The 17568-nt window shown below is 30.3% G+C and overlaps 1 protein-coding gene and 1 pseudogene across 2 annotated transcripts; one reads left to right on the forward strand and one right to left on the reverse strand.

Moving 5' to 3' along the window:
- Positions 1-1952: 1952 nt before the first annotated feature.
- IQD4 (protein IQ-DOMAIN 4) lies at positions 1953-4659 on the reverse strand. 2 transcript variants are annotated; one of them, XM_006574393.4, is made up of 4 exons: positions 4000-4659; positions 3498-3731; positions 2394-3064; positions 1953-2200 (listed from the first exon to the last, which is right to left on the reverse strand). In XM_006574393.4, exons 1-3 carry the CDS (start codon positions 4354-4356, stop codon positions 2402-2404), a joined length of 1254 nt encoding a protein of 417 aa, XP_006574456.1. In that variant the 5' UTR covers positions 4357-4659; the 3' UTR covers positions 1953-2200; positions 2394-2401.
- A 7365-nt stretch (positions 4660-12024) lies between these two features.
- LOC102667701 (uncharacterized) lies at positions 12025-14065 on the forward strand (annotated as a pseudogene).
- Positions 14066-17568: the final 3503 nt, after the last annotated feature.

Raw genomic sequence — 17568 nt, forward strand, 5'->3', positions numbered from 1 at the left:
TTAAGAAAACGACAACTTCTTTTTCCCATATGAGTAAAGCTTCTAAACAACATAGATTGCTAATTTTACTATGCCCTATTGCTACAGAAGTCGCAAGTATGAAAAGAGGGAGAATTGATCATAGGGTCTTTACCATGAATTACGATGAAGGATAAAATAATCACTTACTTGATTCAAGATTTGAGCAGAAAAATACTTGTGTATGTAATTTAATATGATAAAGCGATAAAAAAAAAGTTCCTCTAATTTTTTTCATATAAATAAATTGTTAACTAACGTGCCCTACAATCAAGGGATTGGATACACCTACTTAATATGCTGAAATTAAAGTTAAATTATTGTAGCATGAGTTCAATTTTTGACGGAATCAATTATTAGTCATACTTTATTTATGTTTCGGTTGAATTCCAGATTAGTTAGGATTAATTAGAGGGATAAGAAAAAAATAATAATTTACCGTGCAATTTGATTCATGTTTGGATGAAATTGGAAACAATGAATAGAAAAGTAAGATGAAATTTGAGTGCAAAATTTGGTCATGATGATTGATGTAAGGGAGGAACGTTAGTAACATATTAGTCAACACTCAATTTGGTGTCATTTATTTGGTATTAAATGAGCTCCCAACAAAAGTGGATCATGTTCTTGACTTGTGATAACAAAAGAACATTCACTAAGCTACCCAGCCTATATATGGCAAGAAATCAAATGAAAACATTACTGGTTAAGAGCAACAGTGGAAATCAAAGCAGTAGGAGAATTTGAGGAGGAAAAAATTGGTATTAGTTGCTCACTCTTAAACTAAATTGCATGTTATTGTAATTTTTCTCATTTTGTTCTTTCAGGTATCTGTTAATTGTCTCAAACATCTGGAAGGATACTCTATAGAATTGAAAACAGAACTGATGCAGTCAATCACTATGTCAAGCGTAATATATTCGTAAGGCAATAGGAATACTATTGGATACATACGTTGCTAGCACGGGCCTTTTTGATGGTATGTATTTTGGTGTACACTTTTTGATGGAATGTTGATGTTAAACTTAAATAATTATTCATTTTTGGGGAACTAAAATAATGACACCATTTGTTATGGTATTTTTTTTTCCAAGAACTACGTAACTTTTTTTTTATGACGAAAAAAAAAGAGTTCAATTTTTTTTAAAATCTGATCCTTATCTTAAATAAAATGTCCATCTCTTTATAAAATAGAAGTAAAAAATATGTTTTTATTTCCCTAAAAATAAAACACATGAAAAAAAACAGATAAATAAATAAATTAAAAAAATAAACATACTTTGATAATTTTACATGCAAAAAGAAAAATTATAATTATTTTTACATACTAGGTTAAGAATAATTATTTTTATAACAGAAGATATCTTCTGTACGTGTGCTTGACTTTCTAATATTGGTTCCGAAGACTATTTTTATTTTTAAGGATTTTTTTCAATATTTTTCCAAGATAAAGTTTGGTGGGACTCCTATTTTTAAACCAAAAGTTTTCTTGGTTAATCGACTCGTCGTGATCCCAGTAAACCCGAGTCCCTGACCATTGAAGTTTTATGCAAAATGGCTCCAACTTATAATAATATCGCCATAACAACACTTCTACTACATACCTTGAAGTTTTAATATTATCTCCAAAATGGCTTGAAGTTTAGGATAAAACATTGTAGAAAAAAAAATTAAAACTTCTAAGTGCATAAGAGGAAGAGGAGGAAGACATAATGTATGCACTAAAAGAACTAAATTTAGGGAAGTTATCATTTCAAAAGAGTCCCGAGTCAAATTATCATACAAAAACAATGCTACATCTCTTTATTTTTACATTTTACTCATCAAATTTTAATATGACTCATGTTACTATCTTACAGCTTTGCCATTGCCAATAATACCCGTGGAAGCCTATATCTTTGTAATATAATAATTGCTGTTAGGAAATATCCCTCTGTAAAAATTATACACATTGATAAAACCGTTAAACTGTTTTCTAATAGTGTAGTCCACAAGACAATAAATACAATAAGAAATCACTTCTAGTTTTGGACTTCAATTAAAATCCCTTGCAAGCTAAGACTCTGAATTTGTAAATGCAGAGTTTGTTATATGTTTTGAAGTCTAAAAAAGTGAAGTAACTCTGAATTTTTTGACTTGCTGCAAAACGGGTACCCTTTGTTGTAGTGGAAAATCCAAGAGGCTGCGGCCAAAACAAGCAATAATAAAACCTTATCAGATCAAATAGTATTACCAAACTCAGTGACATGACTTAGCCTTTATTCAATGACAATTATACATGATTTTTTGAGTTTTTTTTTTTTTTTTTGTTGCAATATCATTCAATTTTATGGTGAGAACGTGTCACATGAGAAATGGTAAGTAGCAGTACTCACTTCATGGATCATGTGCAGTAATTAGAGTTTGTGTTTGTGAGCACTGTACTTGTGGAGCCACACTCACTGACTATGGACCTGTCAAGCTTTATTGAGCATGGATATTGGTAGTTTTGGGCAGTGACACCAACATGTGAAGATGACCTCTGCATCCTCACTGGCTTTGGGACATTTCTTCCTTCCATTGAAGCTCTTCGTCGGCTCGGTTGCCTCTCGTACGAATCCGGCCTTGACTTTGGTGCACTCTGTGATCTGGCTTTGGCCCTTGATGATTTTGTGTTGGCCATGTAGTTTGGAAATAAAGGGTAGTCATAGGACATGGGTTCTGTGTATGCTGGTATAGGGAATGCAAAAGGAACCTTTGTAATTGTATTATCCACTCCTGACACTTCTGAGTAGTAATAGGGACTACTTTGTGCTGTGCTGAAGGAACACTCCTCAAAATGACCACTGCATGCTCTTGGACTCAATTCTGTCAGTGTTGATGGTGCAGGTGATGCATTGTAGTTTTCCTCCTTTGAGTATGAACCGTTTGATGAATAATATGCAGAAAATCTATGATCAGAAGGTTCACGATTCACAGAACTGTTTCTGCCTCTTGAGTTACCTTTGGATTCACAAACAGCCATCTCCACTATCATGGCATTCTCCTCCAAACCATTGTGCATTTCCTAGACCAACAAAAAACCACATTATATCTCAATGAACAGAAAAAACTTATTGTTATTTTTCTTCTTCTTTTTCTTTTGGCCAGAGTAAATTGTCTTAGCTTTCAAATTCAACAATGCAGGATATTCACCCAAAAGAAGTAACTCTCTTGTCTCTTGCATGAATTGAATAGTGCCAAGTATGTTTTCATTTATAATGTGTGTTTTCATAGTTCATATTAACAAAATGCTTCACCAATTAATTCAAAAGGAAAATTTATCATTTTCTTTCTACCTGTGGCTGAAATTTGAAAAGATCAATGCTTATCATTCATTCCTTAGATATTTCCCCATCCTCTATATACACAGCAAATCAGAAAATTTCCTTGTAAAATTTCAACCATCATTTCAAAATTTGAAAGGTAGGTAGTTGGCAGCAGTTAATTATTGAACTCACATTATACATATGCATGGAGAAGTTTTCCTCTGTGGTTATTCTGTTGGGTGATAGCTTTTGATCAAGTTTTCCGTCTGACACCATTCGCGCCCTCTGAGCACGAGCCCTGGATTGTGCTATGACTAAAGCCTGCATGCATCTCAGTGTCTCCCTGGCCTGTTTTCTCACCAAGTGACCCCTCACTAGTGCCTGCAACTTCACTAGTCCTCTAAGAGCATACAGTGCCTTTCTTGCCTATTGCAGAAACATTGAAATATTAGTCTCTCACACACACACACACAAAGTCCAATATTAACCCATGAGCACCCGGGATCCAACTCATGTATACTTTTGAATAAAAGAAAAGTTCAATTTTAGCCTGTTTGGTTTGAGAAAATGTTTCCTATTTTCATTTTTTTTTTTCGTTTTCACTTTGTTTCTTGTGTTTTGAAGTCTATACAGAAAAAAAAAAAGTGAAAACCAAACGAAAACAGAAAACCAAACGGCCTCAGATGTCACGTACCAAGTAGGACCGAAACACCGATTGAATTTTAATGGCTGCAGCCTCTTCAACACATCTTGTTGACAATCCATTGGAATCAGGATCATGCTTCCTTTGATCATTCTCAGCATTTTGATCATTTTGCACTGTGACTGAAGAAGCAGTGACACCAAATTCTGCAAGATTGAGTTCCCTAGAAGCTGATGATCTCCTGAAACTCCACCTTCTTTTCTCCTTGGTGGTTGTTGTTGTTGTTGAAACTGGTGTGCTTGTGCCACTCAACAAACACATGTTGGTACCACATTTTTCCTTCTCTTTCTCTCTGTCTGATCTCTTCCCTGTCAACAAGTTCCTAAGCCATTTCCCTGTCCTCCCCATCTCTTTCAACAACTCTGAAGAAAGTAACAAAATGAAATGTGAGATTTCTTCATATCTGCTTTTTTTTGATAAGTTGTTTTCAATACCATGGTCCCCATCCCATGCCAAATTTAGTTGAGCATTTTCACAGCGCCTCAACTTTTCTCATTGTATATTTTCATTACTAACTATCACTTTCAGAACAAGTTTGGGTCCCTGTGCCATGTAATTAGGTAACTCTTCTGCTTCTATAAGAAGAAGCATAGAAGCAGCTTCCAATGATAAGCCAATTGCCACGTCCTAGAAAACTGGTGATACAGATCCATTGAAAATATATAGAATTATAGATACATAAATGAGGGATGTGTATGATTTTAGCACTAACAGCATTTAATATATTTTTCATTGATTAATTTATTCTAAAATTAGCTCCCTGTACAGATAGATAAATAGGATAAATGTAGTGACTAGACATTTTTTTTCGGAGAAATAAATACAAATTATTAGATATGATAATAAATGGTGAAGATTAAAATATATAAATTGAGTTTTTTTTAAAAAAAAATTATATTATTATTTTTTTTCAAATCATACATAATCTCATCCTTTTTTGTTTTTTCTACGTTAATTTTCCTTTTAAGTTTAAAAATAGTACACCGAGGTTCTCTTAAATATTACACTAACACTTCTATAAGAAAGATAAATTTAATAGTTAAAAAAACAGGAATGGTTATGTAATATACAAAACCCTAGGAAAGTATTCCTGTAATTTACTCTAATTCTAACTGTTTATTTGACTATTCACGTTTACTTGTATATTTGATTTAAATGTACTCTTTAGAATTTTATGACATTGGTAGATGACTTTATTTTTTAAACTAGTGTTAAAATGAAGAATTAATTTCTTAAATAAATATTCGTATATTAAGAGATTCATTATATAAAAAAAAAAACTTTCACACTACTGATTACATTTTATACATGTTTGTGGGCAAAGGTAAAAAGCACACTTGCAGGGTTGCCAAGTGTGTTTTGGTGGTTTCAATTGTCGGGGTTGGATCAGAAACCATGTGAACAACAACTGGCAGAATCCTTCTAAAATACTCTACTATATAAAACTACAAGTCCTAGTGCCACCGGCTTCCACTAATAATAACATGTTCATAACCGGAAGAAAAAATATAATAAAATCATTTTTAAATTATTATTTTTTATTTGATACAGTGCAAGCTTGATGTTTATATTTCTGGATGATAAAACTGTGTTGCCATTAATGGTAGTTTTTTTTTCTATATGATTTACAGTACTATGGTTGGAGTTAGGAGCCTTTGTCAAAATATCTCATAAAGGGAGTAATCCTCTTGAGTTTCTTGCGAAAATGATGAAACAAATTTTAAATTTGGGATCAAATTGACTACTTCAGATTTAGGTTTTGTAGCAGAAGAGTGGTGGTAGGAAGGATGAGTAGAACAAATAAAATAAAAAATATTTTATAAAAAATTCAAAATCTAATAAATTAAAAACCAGTTAACTGAGTTACCCTTCTTTAATCTCAGCCATTGAATATTTTATAAATATATCCAATGGTAATAATCAATGCTTCACGGGTGAGGGAGGAATATTAGTACTTCATATTAGAATTCGCCTTTCACGTGCCAATACTTTGTCCATGAAGCTAAAAACATGATTGAGTGTGTGTTTGATTGATTTTGAATAAATTTGATTTTATAGAATTATTTCTTGTTAAAATTAATTTCAAAATGACTTAATTCATGCTCTAAGTAAGTTAGTAATAAAATATCATAAAATCTTTTATTTAATGTAAAAATTATTTAAATTTGTTTTAACTTACAATTAAATTTGTGAAAAATTAATTCAATATTATTTTAGATGGTACTGCTATTTGAATGTGATTTTAGAGAATTAATCAAAAATGAATCATGTGTTTTTTTTTCACCAATTGATTCGGCTTAACTCGGGGTTGTCCTGATGTACCAAGGCATTGTGAATAAGGTTGCAAGGATTCAAGAGCTTTCATGCTCTCTGTTGAGCAGAATGTGTTACAAGTTTCCTGGGACATTGCTTAATGACCATGGAGAACTATGAGTTTCCCTATATGTTATTTCCTTTTTAAACTACTTCAAGGGGCTTATACTTTCTGTTTTCAACGCCCCTTCTTTCTAGATAATCTTATTTCTTTTTGGTAAACTCTTGAATATTTTAATATTTCACATTCTAGAAATGTGCTTAATATTTCATATTTAGTTTATGTTTGATTTTTTGTTGGAAAGCCTCCCAACCAAACAATGTTAAATCAAAAGTTTTAAATTCTCATTTTTTACATAATGTGCATAGGAATTATGTTTGGCCGTTTAACTTAATGTTAAATCAAATATACCCTTAGAAAATGTGAAGAAAAAATTGTCAGTTTTAAATTTATTCTCCCCTGTCCCCTTAAGATGAAACTCTTGACTTCGCCTTGTTGGCTCCCAAATACCCACAAAAATGAGTAAGGTGCAAGTGATTTTATCAACAAAGAGTTCAATTAGCTTATTTTACAATTTCAATTTATGCTAGTATCCACGAGTGAGGGCCACCATCAGCATCAAAGTTTTTAAATGGCTAGACTAATTAGTTTAGGTGATGACCAAAAAACATTGATATTATTTTCCAAAAAGAAAAATGTAGGAATATTAAATGCTCCATCATCATGCACTTTAACTCCGCTGAGTATCTAAGTACATTCAAGACAAAGAAAAAGGTAACATTTCGGTTGCAATGAATGCGTTTTTTTTATATTAATGAATGCATTTTTTCAACTTTTAGAAAATGATATAAAGTGTTAAATATGCTTTTATTCTTTATAAATAGGATTTTTTTTAATTCCTAAAAAATAAATCTTTTTTCTATCATATATATATATATATATAAATGTGTTGATGATTCTTATTTTTTATAAAAAAAATTTATCGACAAATATTAGTATCAACGAAAAGATTTAAAACCACGATTTATTCTTTTTTCCATTCATCTTTTATTATAAAGCCAATATTATATCTCCTCAGAATGGGCTTCTTTTGATCAATCTTTTACGAAAATAATGACCATATATGACATTTTTATATAAGAGATAAAAAAATAATTTTTTTTGAGAGATTAAAAATAAACATTATCCTATTATAACAAGGAATAAAGGTATATTTAGCCATGCAATAATTTGAAAACTTTGCATTCGTAGAGTACAGAGAGGACGCATTGCATTGTCATTGTCGTTGCTATATGACTTGGGCTTCTATGTTAGTTTACCTCAATTCTTTTGTATTACGTTGCAATGCATAAAAGAAGTTGAAATTACTGTCTGCGAGGAATAAAATAATGCATACAAATAATGTACTACACAAAAGGACAAGTTTGTTGAAGCAGAAGTTGTTAATTATACATTACTATCAATTTAAATAGAAATAGGGCCCATCAAGCCTATAATGGAGTTGTGATTTGTGTTGTTATATGAATGATCTCTTTGCTTAAACAAACAATCAGTTGGTAATCACATGGCATGTTTTATGTTTATTAAGCTTCCCATTTGACTAGCTATTCCATTGAGGAAACATAACATTGGGATTTGGCCCATTTACTTCCCTTATTCTCTATTTAATTAGCTTTTTTACTTGATATTATCACCAAGCAAATTCCCCTCTATTGGTAATTCTTACATGTTGTGAAGGTTCACATGTATCATATCAATGCATGTGAGAAATTTCTTTTAGCCCTCTTGCTCTAGCATCACGTGGTTACTCCACTAGTGAGGCTATATATATTTTTCATTTATATATAGCCTCACTACGACTATTCCTCTATGATTCTATCTATAGCAATGCAAATTTTGTCTCCTTACAAATCTAAAGCATGTGATTTGGACATATCTCTTGTATCAACTCCTGTGAACATGCTTATTTGTCTGCATTTGAAGGTAGCATGAAATGTTGGTATTGGAGGATCTAATTTAGAGAGAAGAGTATGTGCAAGCATGTTTGTACATCCAAAACGGATTTGGGTCTTGTACATCCATGGTGCTATGATACTATTGCTAAGTCAAGGGTGCCATAAATGGACCCAAAAAAGAGGTCAATTAGATTTAGTATCTATATCGATACAATACCTTGACAAAAAAGAAAAATAATTATAGACTATTTATGTAGACCAAAAGAAAAAAAAATGGTTGATTAAAAATTTAAAAGGCTAAAATTTCAACTTCATAATTTATTTTAGATGTATATGCATCTTATTACGATTTTGATCGTTTTCGTCACTGATTATTATTATTATACCTTATTTTCTAAATTGCATTAGGTGAGTCACATTGGGTCTAAATGTCTTACGGTCTTATTCCAAATTGGTGCATTTAAAGAAATTTTGAAATAACCTAAAATAATAATTTATCTTAATTATAATTATAGCATGAATCTAATCTTAGGGTATTTTTTTTCATGTATTTCAAAAATTTTCTACTAACCACCCTCTTTTATTATAGAAATATCTGAATTATCCTTTCCACAGTAAAAAAGGATGTTGGCATAAAAATCCTGAGGTGCGTGAAGTTTTATCCCAAATTTTTAATAAATGTTTCCACCAAAATAGTCCTTAAGTTGGTCTAGAGTCTAGACTAGCAAGTTACTTATAATTAAAATTAAATTTACAAAATTAAGTTTAACCAAACTCTACTTTTCAATTGTAATCCAAACACTCGTTAATCTTTTCTCATATATTCTATGATTTACTACCAAAGTTACGAACCTTGAATACAACATCGACTCTCTGGCCGTGGAGCTTACCAATGAGGAGTTGGCAGAAATTTCTAAAGCGCGCATTTCTTGTTAACGAAGTTGCAGGACACAAGAATTTTACATGTTCAGAATTTGAAAATTACAAGCATTCTTTTGATAATTATTTAAAGAGAAATGCTAGCAATATTTTTTTTTTTATAAATCTACTTCTCATTTCTTATTTAATAAGTCTCTCAATATTTTTTTTAAAATTTAATCTATAATAAAGAATGTGTTAAAAAATATGTTAAAGAGTTCATTGACACTCTTATCCAAATAAAGACTTTACGTAATCAAGAATTTGTGGTCTATTATTCCTTTTATTCCAAAAATATAACTGATGTTTTAACATTCAATTTTTTTTTCACATTGACTAGTGTCATCGGTTTTTAACAAAATATTAAAACTTATACTTCAAAAAATTAATGAATTTATGGAGAGTAAGAATATTTTAATAAAATTATTTCAATAAACAACTTATTTTTTTAATCTGTGTAAAAAAAACTTTAAACATCAATCATTTGTAAATGAAAGAATTATTGAATAAGCATTATGTTTTTTTAGGGGAGAGGATGGGGGCATCATCATTGGCAAAGAAAAAAAATCCAAATAACTTTAATGTGAGAGGAGGGAAGAAAAGTTTTCAATTCCCTTGACAATAACACTTAAACTATCTGTTGGCTTTTCCAAAACACTTTGAATTCTCATGTGTTTCAACTTATCCAGAAGCTAACAAAATTTCAGTTTTTTTCCAAAAGATTAAAAGCATGTTATTAATATTTTGTATATAATAAAATGTATATTTTTAATGAAATTAAGTGTTCGTTTTTGTTTATTGAATATATATTTATATTTTAAAATATTAATACATAAAGGACTCTTATTTAGTGTTTCACCTTTTGGACCCATAAAAATGTGACCCTGCACCGCAGAATCTTCACAGGGTAACAGCATAATACCAATATCTGTCTGATAATGTCTTGGTTAAGAAATAAGGAGGTAGTGTTCAGCAATTGCGATGAATTGTTTATTATTTGCAAAAGTATATTGCGGTTTTCAATTTCAAAACAAAATAAAACTGGAAAATAACAATAGCAAGTAAATCTATCATATTTTTTTTAGTAAAATGACATATCCTATCTTTACTTCAAAAGAATTGCACAAGTATTTATTAAACTGAAAGGCAAGTCTAGAACAGGCCAAGTCTGAAAAGAACTCAATGAACACTTCCCCAGCATAATCGTATGATGCTTAGCTACAGCAATTGCCATCACTCTGCAGGAACGAGTATAACAATACAAACTGTGATTCACAATTGTCCCAAAAAGCATGAACAGATGACAACGATATACCCCCTCCATTAAAAAGTTAAAAATAAGTATGTAACTATTGCTAAAACACTATCTTGTTAAGTGCCTTTAAACGGAAAATTTCTAACATGATCACAAGTTAATATATCTCCTTATCAATTAGAAGCAAGGAAGGACATGGAGCATTATTCTCAGGCATGGAGGCTCTAACATGACATGAAAACTTCAACAAGTTAATGACATGGAAAGTTGTTTTATGACATGGAGAACTATTATTAGAAGCATTACTCAGACTTCTGTGGCTTAATAGATGGAAAAATTCTAACATGACTTGGCCGTGAAATTTCTAACATATGACAAATTAATGAAATTTCTAACTACTAGCTAAGGTCTAGGACCACATAATTAAGTATTCACAATTTTCATATATAAGGCAGTCCACTTATAAATTATGATCAAGTTTGCTAACTATGTTCTCTCATCAGCACAGGAATGGAAAAATTAGCAAAGTTCTGCTGATAATTCATTGCATTGCAGGTGCATAATCAACAACGTTAGTACGAGGAACAAATTAAATCAAGAACGACATACAAGACAACTTCACTACTGAATAGCATGTACCAAGTTAGGAAGGAGAGGAGTACAAGAAAGGCTAAGGAATCAAATCATATATCATGCATGCATTTTGCATATGACTTGATATTTTGCACGATGCATGCATGTTAAATAGTAATAAAAACAGTGAAAAAGATTGGAAAGTATTACATAAATTAAACATTCTTCATGTTGTTCTTAAAATCGTCTCTCTCTATATATACAAACATTAAATATTAAACCGGATCTTTTCCCATGATGCTCAAACAAACCTCCTTTGTCATTAAGTCTCAATAGTGTGATATTGTAATTAGTCAATCCCAGAATTTGGCCATTTTTGGTGAAGTATATTGGGCGAAAGAAACATAGAGAATGATGATAACAAGTTGAGAAAACAAAAGACTTGGTCCAAGACGAGTGCACTCTGTATTCCTTCATGTTCCACATTTGGTACACCGTAGGCAACTCGTATTCATCAACATGGCTCCCCACAAAGATAGACAGACATCCTCCCATCACCCTAAAATGATACATTCAAATTTGATCATCAGTTTCAAAATCGAAGAGAGCTAGATGTTGCGGCAGCGTAATCTCTGATAATCTCTTTTCCCTCATATATATCAAACTCAAGGATCACGTAAAGGAATGAAATCTTCACGTGAATAGCAGACCGGGCAATGAAGAGCTCCATTCAATAGCTCCCCTTCGTTATTATTCCTCATCAATGATGTGAATGTAGTGTATATATAGTGATTCTCAAGAGTATAAATTCTCTGCAAGAACCCACAATCTCTACGCTGGAAGATTCTGTACGCAGACCGTGATGGGAAAGGTAAGGTGGAAGTAAGAGTGTATTTTGATAAACATTTCTAGTTGATCCAAATCCTTCATAATAAAAGGGTCTTTTCAATTTTCCTTTCAATTCTAGATTGCTTTGACATGATGTTTTGTTTTCATGTGAGATGGGTTCAGATGATGTCTGCAAAGAAGTGGAATGTGGAAAAGGAACATGTAAACCTTCCAAGAACAGCTCTTTCTTCTTTGAATGCGAGTGTCAACCGGGTTGGAAGCAGAGTCTTTCAATGATGAGTCAGGCTTGAAGTTTCTTCCTCGCATAATTCCCAATTGTAAGCAAAGGATTCTCTCTTAATATGTTCACTATCATATTGCTACTTTATATTGCTGAAATTGTCTACCTTTTAGATGTAAAGAATGCAAAGTGTATATGTAACTTACAAATTCAATGCTGCTTTATTGAATTCAAAGTGGCTGTTATATCGCCTTTATAACTCCTAACAGAATGCTAGAAAATAGCTCACGTACAACTATGTGATTCTCAACAATTGGAAATTCAAAAGCAACAGAATCCTGGATATTAAAAACATAACAATTTAAACTCCTAACTTATAGCAACAGATTGTAACAGCAAGTTAGACTCTTAATTGTAACAGCAAAGATCACTTCATTAGAAGTAAGGGGGATTAACTACAGAAAAAGAGGCTAGCGAGATAGCTTGGTGGAAATTTTACCTAGAAGAACACATTGTCTACTTGAAGGGTAGAGAAATTTTCTTCATACACTTGGCCCCTATCAGAGTTGTTCTTGACTAATATGTTTAGGTAAATAATATTTGGACATTTACAATGTGAAGTGTGACACCTAGTGAGAGAGAGAGATAAAAAGAGAAATATATAGGAATTATGATGGTATAATGTGACAGGAATTAGGATGAGAGATTATAGAGAGGAAGGATCGATAGGTGTTAGATAGATATTTGAAAAAATTGAGTTTTAAAAAATTATTACTCAATGTGTTACAGGAATGGGAACACAAATGTTTTTCTGTGTTATTAAAAAAATTTGGTGAACACCTCTTGCCCTATCTAAACCAGTATAGAGAAAGAAATAAAAAAAGAAAAAGAAAAAGTGATAGATGTGATACAAAATGATGAACATCTTATATGATGTGATAAAAAAATACTGAAAAAAGAAATATCAATTAAACCCTTGAGATATACACAAAATACTACTCTATATAAGTATTAAACAAAAAATGCATTTAATTTCATAAAAAAACTCAAATTTTTAAAACTTTAACAGGATTTAGAATTCTTATTCTTTATATAAGTATTAAATTAAATGAAAAAATAAATACAAAAATTTCTCAATATTTAGAATTATTTTTTTATAATGGTCCGCAATTGCATAATTTTCAAGATAACTAATCTTTAATCCGTAATAGTAACACGATGCAATCCCATAAAGTTGTGAAGTAGAGGATTACTATAGTTATACCATAATCTGTCCAAAATTTCGTCCAACGCAACAAAAACTGAGAGGAAATTACATCAGAGAATTAAGTCAAAATACAAAATTGCAGTACACTAATCCACCACAACTAAACCTGCTATCCAATGTTTGTGGCAAATTGTTTCAGATCATATAATTTGTTTTTAACTTATTATACGTTTAGCAAGTGCCACATGGAACCGTACAACTTACTAATGAACGACAACAGTGATTAGCAACAATTTTTTTTAACACATTCTTTTTATAAGTTAAAGTTCATGTGGCTCTTACTAATTTGGGAATAAAAATAAGACTCGCCAAATGAAAAATAAGACCTACATAAATTCCATTCAATAAGAAAAAGTGCATAAAAAAGTGTTCGAATATATAAAACTAGTAGTATTAGTTGTTATAGAAAATGTTACTAGTATTACTCTTAAAAGTATTTCATTGTTTTTCATGCCCAAAGATTTGCATGGTATGTAGGCACATTGGACTACTCTTACTCCAAAGCCCCTGCCCCTGTTCAACAAAAGGCAACAAAACCCAATGAGTCAATTTTTTATGGTAATTGAAAGATATAACTACTGGCATCTCATACTTCAATTTGATAATTTTTCTTATGAGATATCAATAGCATTTTGTTTATTGTAGCTTGCCATTGGGTTGATTGTGGAGGTGGCTCATGCAACAAGACATCCAAGTTCTCCTATAATTGTGAATGCAATGCTGGCTATTACAATCTCTAAATGTCACTGCATTCCCTTGCTTCAGAGAATGTAAGATTACAAACCACATTCATAGTTAACATGATACCATTCGTTTTAAGGGAATAGTATGTTCTATGATTGATGTTGATGTAAAAAAAGGATTTTACCTATGTTCACATTATTGTACCACTAAGTAGTTGTAGATAATTTATTTGAGATTTAAATTTTTTTTGTTTAAGGTTCTTTGGGATGGGTTACTCTGAACTTGGAATATCAATGACAAACTCATCTACTTCTACACCACCAGCTTTGAATGACAACATTAAGAATGAGGGTAAGTTCACAAGCATTTGGTTTTTCCTTATCTTTGCTCATCCAACAGGTCTTTATTGAGACTTTGCATACATGTTGTTCTTTCCAAAAATCTCCAGAGAAACTGGAATTTGATCAATTAATAGATCGACCTGCTTAAACAGTTGAAAAATCAAGGTATGAACATGGTCATATGGTTATCAAAATTGCCATTCCGTTTGTTATAAATTGAAAAACAATAATTTTGATGTAAAATAATTTATTAATTATTTTTTAGAAAAAATGAGTTAATTTATATTTATTTACTATCATAAAAATCACTTAAAAAATTGTGATAAATTATTCAAAATAGCCTTTAATTATAATAACATTTTATATTATTTTCAGTTTTTGATTATTTCGTAAAGATGAAACTAACATAGAAATTAAAATAAGTATAAGTAATTATATAGAAAAAGTGAATTTTTTATTTAAAAAAATGCAACAACGGACCATATATAAGACTGTTTTTCTAACTTATAGTCACAAATTAACTTGTTAAGCTATATACTGTAGATTGTTCTAGCCATGTTATGGCAATGCATGATCCTTGTGCGTGTTTGAATTAGTAGGAGTGATTGGTGTTTGATCAAATTTTCAAGTCAAAGTGTAATAAAAAGAGACTAAAAGTTATTTTTATGATTATGTCGGAGTTACGGGAATGTGAATCTAAACACATTATTGATTATAATCATATATTCCGTGTACACGTGATGATTCATTTTCTATTTTTGTTTATTTAATATTTAGCATTGATTTAGCAGGTAGCTCGATTCTAGAAGGAAGCTCCTTTTGGCTGGTCATGCTAATTATGTTTATTGCATATAGCTTCAATTACAATAGAATAATAGCCGGATGATTTTAGCAGTATCTCATTTTATGCTATTAATTTGGCCAGGGATCAGTAAATAAGGCATCACAGAATAAGGGTTTTAATACATGACATGCAGTTTTAGTTATTAGCACACGATTTGTCCTTTTTTTAAAAATTCTCTTTATTTATACAGTTATTCCAGAGAATATTAATGTGATATTTGAGAGTGGAGATAGTATACCATGGCTTGTGTTAAGAATAGTTTGATAATATGATTCGATGAACGTTCTTTGAGGTGTATCGTAGTGTGTTTTTTTTATCATAGTAAATATATAAAAAGGGTACAAGGAGTAGAACCCATATTCAAGAAGTCTTGAGGTGTATCGTAGTGTGTTTTTTTTATCATAGTAAATATATAAAAAGGGTACAAGGAGTGGAACCCATATTCAAGAAGTCTTGAGGTGTATTATAGTGTCACTCAGACCAATGATCCAGAAAATGGCATTAATGAGGCGGGAATGAAGGATGTCTATCATGTTTTTGTGAAATAGACACATCCATTTTGCTTTTTTTCTTTCTTTCCCCTCATCATTAATAAGAGCCCATGAAAATCAAAGGTAAAGTGATGGGCATTAATTCAATAAGGATGCAAATTGAAGCTATTTAAAGATATTCCAAACTAACCCCATCGACCGGATTGAATTGAATCAATTTTTTAAGAGAAAAATTATTCAATTCAATCATTTTAGTTTTTTTAATTAATTATTCATTTTATTTGATTAAAAATTTAAATCTAATTTAATTTAAAGTGATTTAGATTAGAGCCATTTTTAGTTTTAAACTTATGTTTGCTTTTCTTTTGGAAAAAATATTAAATAAATGATAATATATAATAAACATCATAAAAAATAATTGAAGATATTAAATATATATTTTATAAGTTAATAAACAACTAATAGTAGTATAACTCTTTAAATATATACTATTAAAAGTAAATTTACACAAATAATGTAACTTTAACCCAATAGTTACTAAAAATTATCTTTAATTAGACATATTTTTCACAAATAAATATAAGTTATAGGATATACTTCTCAGACTTGATAAACCTTCATTTTTAGTGGACGGTCCAATATTTACTTAGTATTAAGAGAACCTTGCGAAACTAATTAAGGTAAGAGAACTTTATCTTTTATTAAATCGTAAGTTATTTATTACATATACTCTTACCTGAGCATTGCTAACCTGAGTGTCAAAATATCTCTGCAGGTATACTCTATCACCATTGGATGAGGAGCTCATAGAAGACCGTTTGATTGTGACAAATTTGGTAAGAATATGTGATAATTTTATAAATATATAAAAAAATAAAAATGTAAACATGAGTAAAAATATAAATTTATTAATAAAAATATATGTATACACTCTCTTTGTTTTTAATTATAATTTTTTTAACTAATTTATGTCTCTTAAAAAATATAATTAATTTAGTTAATCACATTAAACATGTCATTTAATTGTACTATCATTTCAAAATCATTTTTTTATCTCTTTATCTCCTTAATTGTTTTTTATTAATATTTTAAGAAAAAATAATTAAGTAATAATATATGGGAAAAAATAATTAATACATCTAAAAATTTTAAAAAATTCTTACAAAAAGAGAAAAATAAATTTTTGAAAAAAATAATCTTATAATCAGAAATAAAAGGAGTATAACTTTAGTTTGAATTACAAAATTAAATTTGAAATAAGATTCAATCCAATAAAAAAATTGATTTTTTCAATTTATGATTCATTTGATTTTCAGTTTTTGGATCCATTTTCATTTTTGTTTTGATTAGATTGGTTGATGAACAACACCTAAGCACATGGTTTTGGCAAATCAAATCAGAAATAAATAACTGACTCATACGTGTCTGAATAAATCAAAATAAAAATGAAAAGAAAAAAGGGGTTGACTATTCATTTCATATTCACATTGGCCGGTTGCATGACCCAAAATCTTTATTATCCTTACTACGTAAAGCATCACAATTTGCGACACGTGTACATACATGAATTAAAAAGTGACTACTAAAAAATCAAGTAATTTCATGAAAACGTTCGAGAGACACCCAACGTTCTATTTAAAATCTAAAGAGAAAAAGAGAAATGTAAATATAAGATTGATATGTGATACGAAGAAGAAAGATGGAGAGAAATAAAATTAGAAATAATTTGTCTCAATTATTCTTTCGGTTTCTATGCAAAAATTAACATTGATATTTTAATGAATTTATGATTAGTAAATAATTGTGCTTTTAAAGCAACATACAATTGGAAATTACTTGTTGTGAACAT

This window comes from Glycine max, chromosome 2, assembly GCF_000004515.6.
Source record: "Glycine max cultivar Williams 82 chromosome 2, Glycine_max_v4.0, whole genome shotgun sequence".
NCBI classification, from domain to species: Eukaryota; Viridiplantae; Streptophyta; class Magnoliopsida; order Fabales; family Fabaceae; genus Glycine; species Glycine max.